The sequence below is a fragment of the Odocoileus virginianus genome, chromosome 11, assembly GCF_023699985.2.
Source record: "Odocoileus virginianus isolate 20LAN1187 ecotype Illinois chromosome 11, Ovbor_1.2, whole genome shotgun sequence".
Classification (NCBI taxonomy): domain Eukaryota; kingdom Metazoa; phylum Chordata; class Mammalia; order Artiodactyla; family Cervidae; genus Odocoileus; species Odocoileus virginianus.
In genome coordinates this window covers 4,913,957-4,935,270 of record NC_069684.1, presented here as the reverse complement: position 1 = coordinate 4,935,270, position 21,314 = coordinate 4,913,957, and the positions used below count along the sequence as shown (strand labels likewise).

General features: G+C 37.9%; 1 protein-coding gene across 1 annotated transcript in view; it reads right to left on the bottom strand.

The window, feature by feature from the left end:
• Positions 1-21,314, bottom strand: part of LOC110122425 (membrane cofactor protein-like) — a 45,741-nt gene that overhangs the window by 8,359 nt on the left and 16,068 nt on the right. The window contains exons 4-7 of the mRNA XM_070474643.1: positions 12,417-12,502; positions 11,423-11,617; positions 1,156-1,338; positions 486-530 (exon numbers count right to left, since the gene is read on the bottom strand). Of these exons, the coding sequence (XP_070330744.1) occupies positions 486-530; positions 1,156-1,338; positions 11,423-11,617; positions 12,417-12,502 (509 nt within the window). The remainder of the gene's footprint in view (positions 1-485; positions 531-1,155; positions 1,339-11,422; positions 11,618-12,416; positions 12,503-21,314) is intronic.

Genomic DNA, 21,314 nt, shown 5'->3' with positions numbered 1-21,314 from the left:
ACAGATCACTTTTAAAATGAATAAATTATCAATGTTGATGACAGAGAAAACATACATATTAAAAAACAGAAGCTGTGGACCTTAATTGATATTGATTTCTACATTAATATTGACTCCAATGAAACTGTAAATTAGGTGAGCTACCTTTAAGAGCTTTCTAGACACCAGACACTCTGCTAAGTGCTTTAAATGCATCCCACTGTTAACTTTAATATCACACAGCGAGGAAGGCATTCAATCACGATACATATACGTAAACAAGTTTACATAAATAACCTAAGTTTACACACCTGTTTATATCTGTGGACTATGACCTATAATTTTAGATTCACTAAGTATAATAGCAAAAATGGCTATAAATACATTCTTCCTCCTTTTATTACTAAAAGTTCTAGTGAGTGTAAATCACCAGACTTTTAAAGGATTTTAAAAAATCACAAGGAATTTAAAGGATATTGACAAATATAAGCAGGACTTTGTGAAACCTGAGGCACTGGAAGTTGTAGACACCGTAGTGGTAGCAATTGCTTCTGGAAAACAAACAAACAAAAAATATATGTAAACTCATTTAATTACTTGGGATTTATTGCTTCCTACTAATATTCACTTATATGAATTGCCCTTTTCATGCTTATTTAGGTAAAAGTGCACATGTTTTAATCCAGGCTTCCCTGGTGGCTCAGATGGTTAAAAAAATCTGCTTGTAATGCAAACCTGGGTTCACTCCTTGGATCAGAAAGATCCACTGCAGAAGAGAATGGCAACCCACTCTTGTATTCTCACTTGGAGTATTCCATGGACGGAGGAGCCTGGTGGGCTATAGTCTATCATGGGGTTGCAAAAAGTTGGACACAACTGAGTTACTAACACTTTAATTTACACTAAAAAATCTTTGCTATCCATTTTACATGTAAAGATGTTGAACAAGAGAAATTTATTCATCCGTGTGATGTATGCAGCATGCTAAGAGTCTATAAAAGGAAAATCAAAACAAGTTTCTTTGTGAATTAGAAGTCAAACATGTAACATGGAAATGAATACAAGACAGACGTAAGTACTAAAACTGTTCCTTTCCAATGGCTCTATATCATTGAAATCTATTGTGGAAAAAATAAAATTTTTTAAAAAAGAAAAAGGAAACAGACGCCTTCATACCTTTAGTACACTTTGGTAGCTCGGGCTCCCAGGTACCGTTTGCACCGCAGACAACTGTGCTGTTCCCGTGAAGGTAAAAACCATCATGACACTGAAATACAACTTGGGCATTGTAGTAATATTTTCTTCTAACTCCTGATGCTATTGCCGCATATTCGACGATTGGATAGTCACATTTGACCACTGAAAAGTGGAGAAATTCCATAATTACTGAAAGCCTGCTTTCATATAAGACCAAATATCTAGTGCAAATAATAACTTCCAGTAGAAAGGAAGAAATGAGGAATGAAAGGCAAGATGTTAATTGAAAATAAATAAATAAAACAACACAAGACTCTGTGCCTTTGAATTCCAGGGAAACAGATGTAGGGAAATCTAATAATGTTTTTCTACCAAAATAGTCTATCATAATAGTTCTTGTCTTTCCTACCTTGTTTTCCAGTATTGACATGTATTGGAAAAGGTCTGACTACCAGATACAAACATAGGGTAAGTTCAAAACTGACTTTTGATGCTCTTTAATGCTAGGATTTTTTTTCAGGTCATGCTGACACTAATTACAGCACCATGTTCTTTTAGAAAGGTAGTAAAGAGTTTTTTGAGAAGGTAATAATACTTGAGTACAAATTTAAAAGTTGAAAAGAAGTTAGCCATTGGGGGAAAAAAAGGAAATAGAAAGTTCTCAGGTGGTAACAATATACAGGAACTGGGATGTTCAAGAAATACAAAGGTCAGTGGAGTTAGGGCAGTGTTTCCCAAACATTCTGGATTGTAAACCCAGAGATCAACATGTTTTAAGTTTTAAAACACATTTTAAGTGTTAAATCAGTATGCAAGCACATACGCCTGAGATAATGCTAGAAGTTAATATTTAGCATTCACAACAGTGTACTGTAGTAGATTCCATTCTACTCTACTTCTCCAGAAGTAAACTAAAGGTCAGGGCCCTCTAGATTGACTTCAGATCTACTAATGGGTTTTGCAGAATTTGGAAACAAAACCAATCCGAAAAAACACTGGGCAGGGCAGTGAGTTCAAGAGAACATTTTATGAGATTAATCCAAACAACAGGTGAGGGCCAGAAATATAGCCTTTTAGTATATGTGCTGCTGAAGCGAGCACAGAAATATAGCCTTTTAAACCAGAAATATGTTTTCTCCTTTCCTGTGGATCTGAATTTTCATTAGGTATAATTTTTGTTCAGCCAGGAGAACTTATCAATTCTTTTAGTTCAGGTTGTCTAACAACAAATTCTCTTAGCTCTTCTTTATCTGAAACTATTTTCATTTATTTTAGCTTCAGTTTTGAAAGATTTCTCCTTGAGAGGGAATTCTAGGATAAGTGTTTTATCTTTCTTTCAGCACATTAGCAGAAGTTATTGTCTTCTGTTCTTCACAGTTTCTTGAGAGAAGTCAGCTATTACTCTTTCTTTGAGGTGAGGAAGAAAGAATGTAATATGCTCTTTTCCCCTCTTACGGGCACCTTTTTCCTTTAGTTTTTAGTCTAATGAGGATTCTTTGGTAAATTTTCAAAAGTTATTTATCCTGCTAGGGTCAATGAATTCCCTGGCGTGGATCTCTGGGGTGAATGTTGTGGATCAAATTCAAATAATAGAGAATAAAATAAATAGCGAATAAAAAATCAATAGAGAACAAACTCATGGGTACCAGAGGGAAAACAGGGGTGGGACGAACTGGGAGATTGGGATTGACATATATACTCTACTAAGTATACACTAGATAACTAATGAGAAACTCCTGTATAGCAAAGGGAACTCTCAATGCTCTGGGTGATGTAAATGGGAAGAATATCTAAATAATAGTGGACATATATGTGTATACACACACACACACACATATATCTGATTCACATTGCCATGTAGTAGAAACTAACACAACATTGTAAAGCGACTATACCCCAATATAAAACAGACAGACAAATAATTGTCTATACTGTCCTTCCTATGACACTCCAATTACATGTACGTTTACTGGTTCCACAGGTGTACAAGTTTCTCTCTCTCGTGTAATATTTCTTTTGAAATCATGTTACATTTGTATTGTATTGACTTCAGGTTCACTGATCTTTTCTCTGTTGTGCTACACTGCTAATACTTGTGCTAATGATTTTCTTTAAGTTAGGTTTCAGTTCAGTTCGGTCGCTCAGTCATGTCCAACTCTTTGTGACTCCTTGGACTGCAGCACGCCAAGCTTCCCTGTCCATCACCAATTCCCAGAGCTTACTCAAACCAACTCATGCCCATCGAATTGGTGATGCCATCCAACCATCTCATCCTCTGTCGTCCCCTTCTCCTCCTGCCCCCAATCTCTCCCAGAAACAGGGTCTTTTCCAATGAGTCAGTTCTTCATAGCAGGTGGCCAAAATATTAGAGTTTCAGCTTCAGCATCAGTCTTTCCAATGAATATTCAGGACTGATTTCCTTTAGGATGGACTGGTTGCCTCTCCTTGTAGTCCAAGGGACTCTCAAGAATCTTCTCCAACACCACAGTTCAAAAGCATCATTTTTTCTGCACTCAGCCTTCTTGATAATCCAACTCTCACATCCATACATGACCACTGGAAAAACCATAGCTTTAACTGGATGGACCTTTGTTGACAAAGTAATGTCTCTGCTTTTTAATATGTTGTCTAGGTTGGTCATATCTTTTCTTCCAAGGAGCAAGCGTCTTTTAAATTCATGGCTGCAGTCACCATGTGCAGTGATTTTGGACCCCCCCCCAAAATAAATTCTCTCACTGTTTCCATTGTTTCCCCATCTATTTGCCATGAAATGATGGGGCCGGATGCCATGATCTTAGTTTTCTGAATGTTAAGTTTTAACCGTATTACATACAGTTAAACAGTAAAAGTGTATAACTGCTTGCTGTTTAATACATGCAAATAATCATGTATTACCAATATAATAAAGACATAGAAAGTTTCCCTACCCCCCCCCACCAAATTTCCTCATGCCACTTCATAAGCAATGCCCACCAATAACTCTGCCTTCCTCAACCAGCCTACCACTGATCAATTTTCTATCCCTATAGTGTTGTTTGGTCATCAGGTGCCCAATATGCTACTGGAGAAAAACAAAAATAGCTCCAGAAGGAATGAAGAGGCTGAGGCAAAGCAGAAACACATGCCCAGTAGTGGATGTGATTGGAGCTGAAAGTAAAGCCGGATGCTATAAGAACAATACTGCATAGGAACCTGGAATGTTAGGTCCATGAATCAAGGTAAATTGGAAGTGGTCAAACAGGAGACAGCAAGAGTGAACATCAACAATTTAGGAATCAGTGAACTAAAATGGACTGGAATGAGTGAATTTAATTCAGAAGAACATTATATCTACTACGTGGCCAAGAATCTCTTAGAAGAATTGGAGTAGCCATCATAGTCAACAAAAGAGTCTGAAATGCAGTATTTGGGTGCAAATCTCAAAAATGACAGAAGGATCTCTGTTCATTTCCAAGGCAAACCATAAAAAAACCACAAAACTGTGATATTGATCACAGTAATCCAAGTCTATGCCCCAACCACTAACGCTGAAGAAGCTAAAGTTGAACGGTTCTATGAAGACCTACAAGACTTTCTAGAACTAACACCAAAAAAAGATATGTCATTTTCAGCATAGGGGACTGGAATGCAAAAGTAGGAAGTCAAGAGATACCTGGAGTAATAGGCAAGCTTGGACTTGGAGTACAGAATGAAGCAGGGCAAAGTCTAACAGAATTTTGCCAAGAGAATGCACTGATCATGGCAAACACCCTTTTCCAACAACACACGAGACGACTTTACACATGGACATCACCAGAGAGTCAATACTGATTGATTATATTATTTGAAGCCAAAGATGGAGAAGCTCTATACAGTCAGCAAAAAAAAAAAAAAAAAAAAAAAGACCAGGAGCTGACTGTGGCTCAGGTCATGAACTCCTTATTGCAAAATTCAGACTTAAATTGAAGAAAGTAGGGGAAAGCACTAGGCCATTCAGGTATGACCTAAATCAAATACCTTATGATTATACAGTGGAAGTGACAAATAGATTCAAGGAATCATATCTGATAGACAGAGTGCCTGAAGAACTATGGTTCGTGACATTGTACAAAAGGTGGTGATCAAAACCATCCCCAAGGAAAAGAAATGCAAAAAGGCAAAATGGCTATCTGAGGAGGCCTTACAGATAGCTGAGAAAAGAAGAGAAGCAAAAAGCAAAGGAGAAAAGGAAAGATAGCCATTTGAATGCAGAGTTCCAAAGAATAGCAAGGAGAAATAAGAGAGACTTCCTTAGTGATCAGTGCAAAGAAATAGAGGAAAACAATAGAATGGGAAAGACTAGAGATCTCTTCAAGAATATTAGAGATGCCAAGGGAATATTTCATGCAAAGATGGGCACAATAAAGGACAGAAATGGTATGGACCTAACAGAAGCAGAAGATATTAAGAAGAGGTGGCAAGAATACACAGAAGAACTGTACAAAAAAGATCTTCATGACCCAGATAGTCACAATAGTGTGATCACTCACCTAGAGCCAGACATCTTGGAGTGTGAAGTGAAATGGGCTTTAGGAAGCATCACTCCGAACAAAGCTGTGGAGGTGATGGAATTCTAGTTGAGCTATTTCAAATCCTAAAAGATGATGCTGTGAAAGTGCTGCACTCAATATGTCAGCAAATTTGGAAAACTCAGCAGTGGCCACAGGACTGGAAAAGGTCAGTTTTCATTCCAATCCCAAAGAAGGGAAATGCCAAAGAATGTTCAAATTAATGCACAATTGCACTCATTTCACAGGCTAGCAAAGTAATGCTCATTATTCTCCAAGCGAGCCTTCAACAGTACATGGACCGAGAACTTCCAGATGTTCAAACTGGATTTAGAAAAGGCAAATGAAGCAGTGATCAAATTGCCAAGAGCCACTGGACCACTGAAAAAAGACGAGAGTTCCAGGAAAACATCTGCTTCTGCTTTATTGTCTACACCAAAGCCTTTGACTGTGTGGCTCACAACAAACTGTAAAAAATTCTTAGAGATGGGAATACCAGACCACCTTACCTGCCTCCTGAGAAATCTGTATGCAGGTCAAGGAGGAACAGTTAGAACCAGACATGGAAGAACAGACTGGTTCCAAATAGGAAAAGGAGTACATCAAGGTTGTATATTATCACTGTGCTTATTTAACTTATATGCAGAGGACATCATGAGAAATGCTGGGCTGAATGAAGCACAAGCTGGAATCAAGACTGCCAGGAGAAATATCAGTAACCTCAGATATGCAGATGACACCACCCTTGAGGCAGAAAGTGAAGAGGAACCAAAGAGCCTCTTGATGAAGGTGAAAGAGGAGAGTGAAAAAAAAATGGCTTAAAACTTAACACTTATAAAATGAACATCATGACATCTGGTCCCATTACTTCGTGGCAAATAGATGAGGAAACAATGGAAACAGTGATGGGGTTTATCTTCTTGGGCTCCAAAATCACTGCAGATGGTGACTGAAGCCATGAAATTAAAAGATGCTCCTCCTTGGAAGAAACACTATGACACACCTAGACCATGCATTAAAAAGCAGAGACATTACTTTGCCAACAAAGGTCCGTCTAGTCAAAGGTATGGTTTTTCCAGTAGTCATGTATGGATGTGAGAGTTGGACCATAAAGAAGGCTGAGCACCAAAGAATTATGCTTTTGAACTGTATGGTGTTGGAAGAGACTCCTGAGAATCCTTTGGACAGCAAAGAGATCAAACCAGTCACCCTAAAAGAACTCAGTCTTGAATATTCATTAGAAGGACTGATGCTGAAGCTGAAGCTCAATACTTTGGCCACCTGATGCAAAGTGCCGGCTCATTGGAAACAACCCTGATGCTCAGAAACATTGAAGGCAGGACGAATAGGGGACAGATGACAGAGGACAAGATGATTGAATAGCATCACTGACTCAACGGACATGAGTCTCAGCAAGCTCTGGAAGATGGTGAAGGACAGGGAAGCCCAGTGCGCTGCAGTCTCATGGGGTCTCAAAGTCGGACACAACTGAGGGGCAGCAATAGTGTTGCTTTTCCAGAATGTCATACAGAATCACATCCTCTGAGTTTGACTTACTTTACTTAGGACAATGCATTTGAGATTCATTCCTGTTGTCTGAATTAAAAGCTCATCATCCTTTCCTGCAGAGTATTATAATTATATGCATGTACCAGTGATGTTCCTCCATTTACCAGTTCAAGGACATATGAGTTGTTTCCAGTATAGGATGATTATGACTAAGGATATTATGAATATTCTCATATCAGATTTTATATGTACATGTTTTCATTTTACCCTGGGTAGCTGAATTGTACCTTAAGTGTATGTTTAATTGTATGTGTAGTTGCTAAATTGTGTTCCAAATGATCACATCACTTGCATTCTTATCAGCAGTGTTATCAGAGTCCCAAATATAACATATCCTCACCAAAACATGGAATTGTTATTTTTTTCTTTTTAATTTCATGCATTCGAATAAGTTCTTAGTGGTTTCTATCATGGTTTTAAACTACATTTCTGTTATTACTAATGATATTGAGCAATGTTTCCTGTAATTTTTTTAACATCCACATTCTTCTTCAGTGGGAAAAATTCTATCCAAATATGTTACCCCTTTTTGTGTCAACTGGGCTGCTTTCTTCTTATTGTGTTTTGAAAGTTCTTTATACATCATAGCTAGAAGTCCATTCAGAAATGTTCCTGACAAATATTTTCTCCCAGTCTATGACAAGTTTTTTCTTTCTTCAAATAGTGTCTTTGAGAGAAGTTCTCAGTTTTTAAGAAATCCAGTCTTTTTTTTGTTGTTGTTTTATGTTTTTTTTCTTTAAAGAATAATGCTTTTAAAGTTTTTGAAGAAATCTCTGCTAACTCACAAATATTTTCTGTCTTCTCATAAGTCTTATAGTTTAGGTTTTACATTTGAATCTGTGGTCCAACATCTCTTCCAGTCATGATAGTATGAAAATACAAATCAACTACCAGAAGAAAAATGGCTAAAAAACAAATGGAGACCAAAAAAACATGTTACCAAATGATCAGTAGTTCACTGAAGAAATTAAAAAGGAAATAAAAGATATCTTAAGACTAACGAAAATAGAAACAATTCATTCCAAATCTATGTAACACAGGAAAAACAGTTCTAAGACATAAGTTTGTAGCCATACAGGCCTACCTTAAGAACAAGAATAATCTCAAGTAAACAATCTAAATTTACACCTATATATAAAAAATAGAACAACCATCTCTGCAAGTTTGTGGAAGGTTAAAATAATAAAGAAAAGAGTGGAAATAAATGAAATTGAGACTGAAAATCAATGAAAATAAGAGCTGGCTCGTTGAAAAGATAGAATTGACAAACATATAGCCATACTCATCAAGAAACAAAAGAAAGGATCCAAAAAAATGAAAAATAAAAGAGAAGTTACTATCAATACCACAGAAATACAAAGGATCATAAAAGAATACTATGAATAATTGTATATCCAAAATTGGAAAACCTGGAATAAATGATAAGTTCCTAAAAACATATTATCTGCCAACGCTAAGTCAAGAAGAAATAGAAAATGCTGCCGCTGCTGCTGCTAAGTCCCTTCAGTCGTGTCCGACTCTGTGCGACCCCATAGACGGCAGCCCACCAGGCTCCCCGTCCCTGGGATTCTCCAGGCAAGAACACTGGAGTGGGTTGCCATTTCCTTCTCCAATGCTTGAAAGTGAAAAGTCAAAGTGAAGTCGCTCAGTCGCGTCCAACTCGTAATGATCCCATGGTCTGCAGCCCACCAGGCTCCCTGCCCATCGGATTTTCCGGACAAGAGCACTGGAGTGGGGTGCCATTGCCTTCTCCAAATAGAAAATGGGGATAGAGCAATTACTAGTAATGAAATTGAATTAGTAAATAATTTCCAGTAAACAAAATCTAGGACTCCGTGGGTTCACAGATGAATTCTATTACACATTTAAAGAATAGCTAGAGTTTGCTTCAAAGGATACTGTATAGGAATAAATAAAATGAACCATAGACTGAGGGAAATAGAACTACCATATGATCAGCAATTTTACTTCTGGGTATTAACCCAAAGAAAACAAAACACTAATTCAAAAAGATTTGTGCAGCCCTTTTTTCATTATAGCATTTTTTTTTTTGCAGTACCTAAGATATGAAAGCAACCTAAGTGTCCTGATAGAATAATGAATAAAGAAGATATGGTACATATAAAATGGAATATTACCTAGTCATAAAAAGAATGAAATCTTGCCATTTGCGACAGCATTGATGGATATAGTGGGAATTATGCAATGTGAAGTAAGTCAGTCAGAGAAACACCATGTGATTTCAGTTATATGTGGGATCTACAAAATAAAACAAATAAACTAATAAAACAAAAAGGAAACAAATTCGTGAATACAGAGACCTAGTGATTGGCAGAGAGCAGGTGGCTGGAAAGAGGAGGAAAATAAGTGGATTAAAATGCAAAATCTTCTAGTTATAAAATAAGTTATGAGGTTATGATACACAGACTAGACAATACAGTCAACAATTCTGTACTTATTTTACATGGTGACAGATGGGAACTAGACATCATGGTGATCATCTTGTTATGTATGTAAATGTGGAATCATTATGTTGTACACCTGGTTTTTGCATCAGGGCAATGCTGTCCTTGAAATGAACTGTGAAAGATTCTCTCCTCTTGTATTTTTTTAAGGCTTTGGGTTTGTGTGTGTGCATGCTAAGTCATTTCAGTCGTGTCCAACTCTTTGTGACCCCACAGACTGGAGCCCCCCAGGCCCCTCTGTCCATGGGATTCTCCAGGCAAGAATACTAGAGTGAGTTGCCATGCCCTCCTCAAGAGGATCCGCCCAACCCAGGGATGGAACCCATGGCCCCTGACGCTTCTGCATTGCAGGCAGATTCTCTACTGCTGAGCCTCGGGGAGGCCCAGGGGCTTTGTGTAGAACTGCCATTATTTACGGCTTAAATGTTTGGTAGAGTTCACCAGTAAGGATACATGGTTTGCAGTACTCTTTGTGAGAAGGTTTAAGTTGTCAAATTTATAGGCATATGGTAGTTTGTTTTTTTCCTTATTATTCTTTAAACGTCTATAGGATATTTTATGATGTTCTCCTTTTCAATCTTGATATTGGTGATTTTATCTTTGTTTTCCTGTCAGACTGTCTATGGATTTATCTATTTTATCCATATTCTCCAAAAACCAGGCTGATTTCTTTGATTATCTCTGTTTTGTTTCTCTTTTCAATTTCATGGCTCTCCAATTTTATTATTTCCTTTTGTTTTCTTGTTGTAGATTTAATTTGCTCTTCTTTTAAATTTCTAATGGTAGAAGCATAGATGACTGATTTGAGACTTTTCTGTTTTTCCAACATAAGTATTTCACGTTATAAAGATCCCCTGAGCAAAACTTTTGCAAAACTTTTGCTGTCTCCCACAAATTTTTATATATTAATATACCAAATTTTAGTTTTTAATCAATTAAAAACAGTTTCTATTTCCCTTGTAACTGCTTCTTTGACTCATGGGTTATTTAAAAGTGTCTTGCACACTTTTTAAGTATTTGGTTTGATTTCTACATTCATCCCATTGTGATCAGATCAATGTACTGGTACTAGTTTCAATATTTTGGAAATAAATATGTTAAAAATATTACCTAAAAATGATATTACAGAATGTCCCATGTACACTGGGAGAAAATAAATATTTTGCTATCATTCACTGGATCCTTTGTCAGGAGTCACATCCCCTCCAGTGTCTCCCCACTTTTAGTTAACGTGAAGTTGTTAAAATAAGCTTTGTCCAGAGTTTAACAATCTTATCAGTGAGAAGGTTAGTCTTTTAATGTTCCTGTAGCCCAAACTCTCAGAGATCTTATATTACAAGATAAAACTTTCTTATTTCTTAAGCTGCAGTGTGTTGAGTTTTCCGATGCTTGCAAACAAACAGCAATAACAACAACAATAAAAAATCCAAAAGTTCTAGCTCATGCATATACACAGTAGTTCATGAGGTGTAAGTTGAAACGCCAAGAACATGTTGAGTGACTGGTTGGGAAGTCTACAATTATAACTCTTTTAATTTGATTTGAGCAATATTAAATTAAATTAGAAGTCAGTTTAGCAGGAGGATCAAGTACACAGGAATCTTTTGTTTACTTGGAGATAAAAATATTTTTGAAGTGTTTCCACAGTATTTAGATTCAGGAGGAAATACATGGAAATGTTATTACCTTTACACTCTGGCGGGGCACTGCTCCATCTGTTATGATCAACACAAATAAGGGTGGTTTCTCCAATAAGAGAATATTCATCTGGTCCATTTGAAGGATTACACCTATACATTACTACTTCACTATATTGATATACTTCCTTATAAACGGTGAATCTTCCATTTGTTATATTTCCAGGTGCTGCACACACAATTACTTAAAAAGGGAGGAAAAAGGACATGAAGTAAAAGCAAAATATTAAGACAGCATTAGCAAAGTCCTATGAACTGCCTTCATATAATTCATTAACATACAATTAATATACCCCAGTTGTGAATTCAATATCCATTTAGAAGAAAGCCTCTATGTGAATATGTATTATCCCAAATTCAAGCCATTAATATAGAAAAAACTTATTTTCTGAAATATGAAATACATATTTATCTGCAAGGCCATGCTAAGTTTTGCTCTTATCATCATGAAAGATGCTGACAATTTAATGCTAAAATATACTTGTGATTAAAAAGTTAACTCAGTGCTAGTTGAAAAATACTTTATGGTTTATAAATATCTCCATTCACAAATTGGTTGTTCACATTAATACTGAGTATTACTGTCATTTTTCACTTTCATTCCAATGACGTATGGTTAAATTTTTCATATACAACTGGTTGATTTTCCAGTAGACTAGATCCAAATGTGTTCCTTTAAACCAGATATTGAAGTAACTTGCAAAAATATAAAACAATGACACAATTCCCACTATTTGTTTTGGAAATTTTTGACTTTTCATAAAAATATGTTGCATATATTTATATGTATTGCAGCTAACACTTCTTAAAAATGAATTAATATTATTTTTAAAACTTTTCATTTTAATTGCAATATAATAAATATCTATAGATATAACCCATATGAAGAGAATTTCTTTGGTGTCGATGTTAATTTAAAAGCATAAAGAGGTCATAAAGTTTGAGAACTGCTGCTCTATATTCTAAAGAGAAGACATACTTACTTTCACAAATTGGGAGATTATCACTCCAGGCCACATTATCTCCAGAAATTTCACAATATAGAATTTTTGCTCCAATCAGATAAAAACTAAATGAGAGAAAAAAGTTAGCATGTCCTTTAAACAATAATAATAATCAAAAATGTTTTATATGATGGTTTGTCTGTACTATAGTAATTTGAGTGAGAAATTTCTTAATATAATGGATGTCCTAAAGCTGCAACTCAATCAAACAAAGAGTTTCTGCATGTGGACCCACTTTGGCCTACAGTAAAATGTGCAAATTACTGTCACGCTTGTCAGTGTACCCCTCTGCTCCCTCTGGCACGTGTATCACACACTGACTTCTACTCTTTGCTCACACCATTTTGCTCAGTAAGGACTGAGCAGAGATCAGGGCCCTAGAACTTGCCTGCCTGGATTCAAGTTCTAGCTCCATGACTGACTTGAGCTTGGGAAATCCCTTGCTGCTGCTGCTAAGTTGCTTCAGTTGTGCCCAACTCCGTGCGACCCTATGGACAGCAGTCCACCAGGCTCCTCTGTCCACGGGATTCTCTAGGCAAGAACACTGGAGTGGGTTGCCATTTCCTTCTCCGGGAAATCCCTTAATGCTTCCTTAATGCTTCCCCTACATAACTTATGGGATTGTTCTGAGGATTGGATGAGTTAGTCTCTGGCACATAGTGAGTACTAGGTAAATTTTAACTCTTATTAATATTTTTTAGACTAGAATACAAACCCACCTCATTTTATTGCTCTTAACTTTTTGAGATTTTAACAAACTGAAGGTGTGTGGCAACCCTGCATCAAGCAAGTTTATTTGTGCCACTTTTCCCAACCATGTTTCCTCACTTTATTTCTCTTGTCACATTTTGATAAATATCACATATTTCAAACTTTATTACTACATTTGTTGTGGTCATTTGTGATCAATGCTATTTAATGTTACTACTATGACTCACTGAAGGTTCAGATTATGACCATTCCCTTCTCCAGGGGATCTTCCCAACCCAGGGATTGAACCTGGGTCTCCCACATTGCAGGCAGATTCTTTACCATCTGAGTTACCAGGGAAGCCCTAACAGTTTTTGGCAATATGCCATTTTAAAATTAAGGTATGCATATTTTTTAGACATAATTCCATTACATACTTAGTAGACTATGATATAGTATAAACATATGTAAAAAATTCATTTGACTTGTGCTATTGCAGTGGTCTGGAACTGAACCTGTAATATCTCCGAGGTATGTCTTCACCTTCCTAGGATTAGCACAGGAATACTCTTACTTGATGATATCTTCTCTGATGATTTAAATTCACAATACACTCTCCTCCTTCTGGAAGTTCACTGTAATGACTGTGAGTAATTCTATATATTTTATACTTCTTCTCACTTACTATTATGCTTTGATGCCTCTCTGTATATGTTGTTTTTCTCAAGAAGGATACAACCTCTTTAGGAAGAATCTATGTACTAAACTTTTGGCATTCCTCAAACTACCTAGTAGGGTCTCTCTATATAAATACTCACTGAATGTTCCATTATTTCTAATTGATTAAGTTAAATATACCCTATCTGCTTCCAGCTGACTTTTCTACAAGACTCACTCATTGATTCTAGATTATAATGTGTATTTCTGGGATGATGGCAATTTAAGAGGCATCAGGAATCTGTCTCCCCACCTTGATAACAATCGCACAGGTAGAATCTGCCTGCTGTCACTATTTTGGAACTCTGACTTCTGTTGATGGTTTACAATGTCCCGGTGAAGACTTAGGTAAATTGGCTTATTTTGGTCTATTTCAACTCTTACCTTAGCACAGTGGTAGCTACCCATCCTCACCCATAGCAGTGCGGCAGGGATCTCTGCATGTGTTCGCAGAGCAGCTTACAAGTTGCTTGTGGGAGCCAAGGTGTTCAAAAAAGACCCTGTCCTCCAAATATGAGGATCTGTGTTCTTATCACTGATAGCTGCTTCTGATCACAGATAATCAGACAAAGAAACAGGTAGCCATTCTTGACACACCTCCCTCTATCCTTGTAATCCCCTTCTGCCCTGGACGAAGTAACTTCAAGGGGCTTTACATATCAAGTGCCCTTTCTTCCCCACTTCATCTTCAGTTTTTCCCCTTATAGGGGCCAGACATTAAATACTAGGACATTCCAAAGCAACTGCACATGCAGGAAAATCAGAAAGTGATAGTGTATGGCTCAGGAAGACCTGAAATATTTTTCAGTTTGTACATCAGGCTGATATTCAGCACAGAGCCATTAATCAACAATTAAAAAAAAATCCACCTTGCATTCGGTGCTTTGCCTGTGGTATAGCATCATTGAGAACTTCCTTCCGCAAGGTTGTCCCAAAATATATTCTACAAATAATTTCCCACAAGTGTATGCTCACCTAAATCTTCATGCTGCCAACTGCCACAAGAACAAATGTGGCCATACCAACAAACTGCCTCCAGAAGGAGGTCAAATAACGGCTTTCATTGGCGCCTGCTTTGTCTTCACAGAGGCCTCCTGCCTGACCCCCCATGGGTAGGCCCTCAGTAATATTTGAAAAGCAAAAACAAAATGACTGGCTTAAAGATGTTTAAAGCACTAAAGGAAGAAATCATGAAGTCAAGAGAACACGTGTGAAACATGGAAATCTCAAACAGGAGGCAGAAGAACTAGAAAGAAACCTCAAGGAACTTCTGGAGTTGAAAAGTACAATAACAGACTTTAAAAATCCATGGGAGGCACATTTGAGCAAAAAGAAGAAAGGATCAGAGAACTTGGAAGCAGGATAATGGAAATTAGTGTCTCTGAGGAACACAAAGAAAAAAGACTAAAGAAAAATGAACAGAGCCTAAGAAATCTTTGGAACTGCGGAACACCAACAGATCTACCAACATATACAATGTAGGACTCTCAGAAGGAGGCAGTGCAGAGAAGAGAGCAGAGAGAATGTCTGAAAAAATAATGGCAGAAAACTATCCAAATTTGATTAAAGATGTGAATATAAACATGACAAAACCTCAATGCACCCTAAGATGAACTCAAAGAAACACATAATACTCATGCTTTCAAAAGACAAAGAGAGAATATTGAAAGTTTCAAGAAAGAGGTAGAATAATCACATAGAGAGGATTCTAAACAAGATTATGAAATTTCTCATTAGGAGCTCAGAACTCCAAGATAGTGAGTGTATATACTCAAAGTGCTAAAAGAAAAAAAAAATCAAACAAAAATCATCTATCCAGGAAAAAACTGTTCTTCCAAAGTTATGGAGAAATTAGGACCTTTCCAGAAATAAAAATGGAGAGAGACTGTGACCACTAGGCTACTGTTGACCCACACCTCCACTGGAGACTCCTGGACACTCAGACTTTCCTGGGGAAATGAGGTGTGTGTGGCACTGGCCATGCTTTGGAAGAGAGAACCTGGACATGTCTCAGAGAATTTCTGAACTTTTAAGAATATTTTGGGTTATAGCTGTTGAACATGACAACCAATGTAATGAATATTCATTCTCCTGCTCTAGAAGTGGGATTTATATTTGACTCCAAGATGGCAGAGCAGAAGGACGTGCACTCCTCTTTTCCTCTGAGAACTCCAAAACTACAACTCACTGCTGAACAACCATCAACAGGAGAATGTTGGATCCCACCAAAAAAAGATACCCCACATCCAAGTGCAAAGGAGAAACCTAAGTAAGACAATAGGAGGGGTGAAAATGCATTTAGAATCAAACCCCATACCCACCAGAGATGCTCAGAGGGCTAAAACAAACCTTGTGTGCACCAGGACGCAGAGACTTCACAGAGACTGAGCCAGAACTGTTTGAGTGTCTCCTGAGGAGGTCCAGGTCAGCAGTGGACTGCTGTAGGGGCAGGGGCTCTGGGTGCAGTAGACCTGGGTATGGCATAAGCCCTCTTGGAGGAGGTCGCCATTAACCCACCATAGAGCCTCCAGAACTTACATAGGACTGGGGAAACAGGCTCTTGGAGGGCACAAACAAAAGCTTGTGCACACAAGACCCAAGAGAAAGGAGCAGTGACCCCATGAGAGACTGACCCAGACTTGCCCGTGAGTGTCCAGAGGTCTCCAGCAGAACTGTGGGTCAGCGGTGGCCTGCTGCAGGATTGGGGGCACTGAGTGTAGCAGTGTGTGCACGGGACCTTTGGAAGGAGGTCGCCATTATCCCCATTACCTCCACCATAGTTTGGCCTCAGGTCAAAGAACAGGGAGGGAACACAGCCCCGCCCACCAACAGAAAATTGGATTAAAAGGTTTACTGAGCATGGCCCTGCCCATCAGAACAAGATCCAATTTCCCCCACAGTCAGTCTCTCCCAGCAGGAAGCTTCCATAAGTCTCTTATCCTTCTCCATCAGAGGGGGGACAGAATGAAAACCACAACCACAGAAAACTAACCAATCTGATCACATGGACCACCATAGCCTTGTCTAACTCAGTGAAACTATGAGCCATGCTGTGTAGGGCCACCCAAGATGGACGGGTCATGATGGAGAGTTCTGACAAAACGTAGTCCACTGGAGAAGGAAATGGCAAACCACTTCAGTATTCTTGCCTTGAGAGTCCCATGAACAGCGTAAAAAGGCAAAAAGATAGGACACTGAAATGTCAACCCCCCAGATCAGTAGGTGCCCAATATGCTACTGGAGATCAGTGGAGAAATAACTCCAGAAAGAATGAAGAGATGGAGTCAAAGCAAAAACAACACCCAGTTGTGGATGTGACTGGTGATGGAAGTAAAGTCCAATGCTGTAAAGAGCAATATTACATAGGAACCTGGAATGTTAGGTCCATGAATCAAGGCAAATTGGAAGTGGTCAAACAGGAGATGGCAAGAGTGAACATCAACATTTCAGGAATCAGAGAACTAAAATGGACTGGAATGGGTGAATTTACTCAGATGACCATTATATCTACTACTGTGGGCAAGAATCCCTTAGAAGAAATGTAGTAGCCATCATAGTAAACAAACGAGTCTGAAATTCAGCACTTGGATGCAATCTCAGAAATGACAGAATGATCTCTGTTCATTTCCAAGGCAAACCATTCAATATCACAGTAATCCAACTCTATGCCCTGACCAGTAACACTGAAGAAGCTGAAGTTGAATGGTTCTATGAAGACCTACAAGACTTTCTAGAACTAATACCCCCCAAAAAGATGTCCTTTCCATTACAGGGGACTGGATGCAAAGGTAGGAACTCAAGAGACACCTGGAGTAACAGACAAATTTGGCCTTAGAGTACAAAACAAAGCAGGCCAAAGTCTACCAGAGTTTTGCCAAAGCAAATGCGCTGGTCACAGCAAACACCCTCTTCCTTCAAACAAGAGAAGACTCTACACATGGACATCACCAGATAGTCAATACCAAAATCAGATTGATTATATTCCTTGCAGCCAAAGATGGAGAAGCTCTATACAGTCAGCAAAAACAAGACCAGGAGCCACCTGTGGCTCAGATCCTGAACTCCTGATTGCGAAATTCAGACATAATTTGAAGAAAGTAGGGAAAACCACTAGGCCATTCAGGTATGACCTAAATCAAATACCTTACGATTACACAGTGGAAGTGAGAAATAGATTCAACGGATTAGGTCTGATAGACAGAGTGCCTGAAAACTATGGATGGAGGTTCATGACACTGTACAGCAGGCAGGGATCAAGATCACCTCCAAGAAAAAGAAATGCAAAAAGGCAAAATGATTGTCTGTGGAGGCCTTACAAGTAACTGAGAAAAGAAAAGATGCAAAAGGCAAAGGAGAAAAGGAAAGATATACCCATCTGAATACAGAGTTCCAAAGAATAGCAAGGAGAGATAAGAAAGCCTTCCTCAGTGATCAATGCAAAGAAATAGAGGAAAACAGTAGAATGGGAAAGACTAGAGATCTCTTCAAGAAAATTAGAGGTACCAAGGGAATATTTCATGCAAAGATGGGCAAAATAAAGGACAGAAATGGTATGGACCTAACAGAGGCAAAATATATTAAGAAGAGGTGGCAAGAATACACAGAAGAACTGTACAAAAAAGATCTTCATGACCCAGATAACCACGATGGTGTGATCACTCACTTAGAGCCAGACATCCTGGAATGCGAAGTCAAGTAGGCCTTAGGAAGCACCACTACGAACAAAGCTAGTGGAGGTGATGGAATTCCAGTTGAGCTATTTCAAATCCTAAAAGATGATGCTGTGAAAGTGCTGCAGTCAATATGTCAGCAAATTTGGAAAACCCACCAGTGGCCACCAGACTGGAAAAGGTCAGTTTTCATTTCAATCCCAAAGAAAGGCAATGCCAAAGAATGCTCAGACTACTGCATAATTGCACTCATCTCACATGCTAGCAAAGATATGCTCAAAATTCTCCAATTCAGACTTCAACAGTACACGAACCATGAAATTCCAGATGTTCAAGTTGGATTTAGAAAAGGCAGAGGAACCAGAGATCAAATTGCCAACATCTGCTGTATCATGATAAAGCTAGAGAGTTCCAGAAAAACTACTTCTGCTTTATTGACTATGCCAAAGCCTTTGACTGTGTGGATCATAACAAAGTGTGGAAAATTCTTCAAGAGATGGAAATACCAGACTACGTGACCTGCCTCCTGAGAAATCTGTATGCAGGTCAAGAAGCAACAGTTAGAACTGGACATGGAACAACGGACTGGTTCCAAATCAGGAAAGAAGTATGTCAAGGCTGTATATTGTCACCCTGCTTATTTAACTTATATGCAGAGGACATCATGAGAAATGCTGGGCTGGATGAAGCACAAGATGGAATCAAGATTGTGGAGAGAAATATCAATAACCTCAGTTATGCAGATGACACCACCCTTATAGCAGAAAACAAAGAAGAACTAAAGAGCCTCTTGATGAATTGAAAGAGGAGAGTGAAAAAACTTAAAACTCATCATTCAGAAAACAAAGATCATGGCATCTGGTCCCATCACCTCATGGAAAATAGATGGGGAAACAATGGAAACAGTGAAAGTCTTTATCTTTTTGGGCTCCAAAGTCACTGCAGATGGTGACTGCAGCCATGGAAGGAAAGTTATGACCAACCTAGACAGCATATTAAAAAGCAGAGACATTACTTTGCCAACAAAGGTCCATCTGGTCAAAGCTATGGTTTTTCCACAGCCATGTGTCAATGTGAGAGTTGGACTATAAAGAAGGCTGAGAGCTGAAGAATTGATGATTTTGAATTGTGTTGTTAGAAAGGACTCTCAAGAGTCCCTCTGATTGCAAGGAGATCCAACCAGTCCATCCTAAAGGAAATCAGCCCTGAATATTCATTGGAAGGACTGATGCTGAAGCTGAAACTCCAATACTTTGGCCACCTAATGCGTCACTGACTCATTGGAAAAGACCCTGATACTGAGAATGATTGAAGGCAGAAGGGTAGGAGAAGGAGATGACAGAGGATGAGATGGTTGAATGGTATCCCAAGTCTATGGACATGAGTTTGAGTAAGCTCTGGGAGTTGGTGATGGACAGGGATGTCTGGCATGCTGTAGTCCATTGGTTGTAAAGAGCTGGACAGAACTGAGTGATTGAACTGACTGAGACCTCAACAGCAAGAAACACTTGAGGGAGTCTTGCAAGGTGAAATAATAGGACATGAGACAGTAACTCTAATTGTTGTGGAAAAATAAAGATCTCACTTAAAGTAAATTCATAAGCAATTTTAAAAGATATCATTTGATTACAGGTGGTTTGCTACTACAATTTTTGTAGTTAATTTGGTATTAATTCAACTTGGAGTTCTGTAACTGTAGGAAGTTAAATGTAGTCCCAATGGTAACCATAAACAAAATAGCTATAGAATGTACAAAAAAGGAAATAATGAAGAAACTATTCATTTCACTATAAAAATCAACTAGACACAAAAGAAAAAAGTAATGCAGGAAATTAGGAACAACAAAGCTAAAAGGCTTATAGAAAGCAAATGGCACAATTACAGAAATAAGTCCCTCCTTTTGGTAATTTATTAAATTTAAATGTATTAAACTCTTTAATCAAAAGTCAGAGATTGGCAGAGTGCATAAAACACATGATTCAGCTATACGCTATCTCCAAGAGACTCACATGACATCCATAGACACAAATGTGTTCAATATGAAAGGGTGCAAAAATATATTCCATGCTAATAGTGTCTAAAAGATAGCAGGGATGACTATACTAATTTAGGCAAAATAGACTCTAGACAAAAAGTGTATAGGCAAAGAAGGACATCATATTTTAAAAAGGATTAAGTACTTGAATAAGATATAACAATTATAAACATTGATGCATCTAATAAGAAGCCATCAAAATATACGAAGCAAAAAATGATAGAACTGAAAGGAGTGAGAGGCATATACAAAATAGGCATTTCTACAGTAATAGTTGGAAACTTCAATACCCCACTCATAAAAATGTACTAAACAACTTGGTGGAAGATAAGTAAGGAAGTAGATGACTTCAACAATATAAGACAAACCAGGGCTCACTGACACACACAGGGCACTCTATCTAACAACAGAATGTAGTCTTCTCAAGTGCATACTGGACATTTCCCAGGTTAGACCACATGTTAGGTCACAGATGGAAAAAATTAATATTCTTCATAATATAATTACATAATAGATAATAGATACTTAACAGTAGTTAATTTTGCTAGGCCAAAATTAATAGGAATGAAGGTAGATATCAGGTTGGGGAGGGGAAAAAAGGTAAATATCATACAAATATGTTCTTTGATCACAACAGGACAAACTCAAAAATCAAAATCAAAGGGAAAATCGGAAACTTCTCAAAATTGCTAAAATTTAAAAAGTCCTTTTATGCACCAATGACAAAGAAGAAATCATAAGGGCACTTAGAATACACTTTGACAT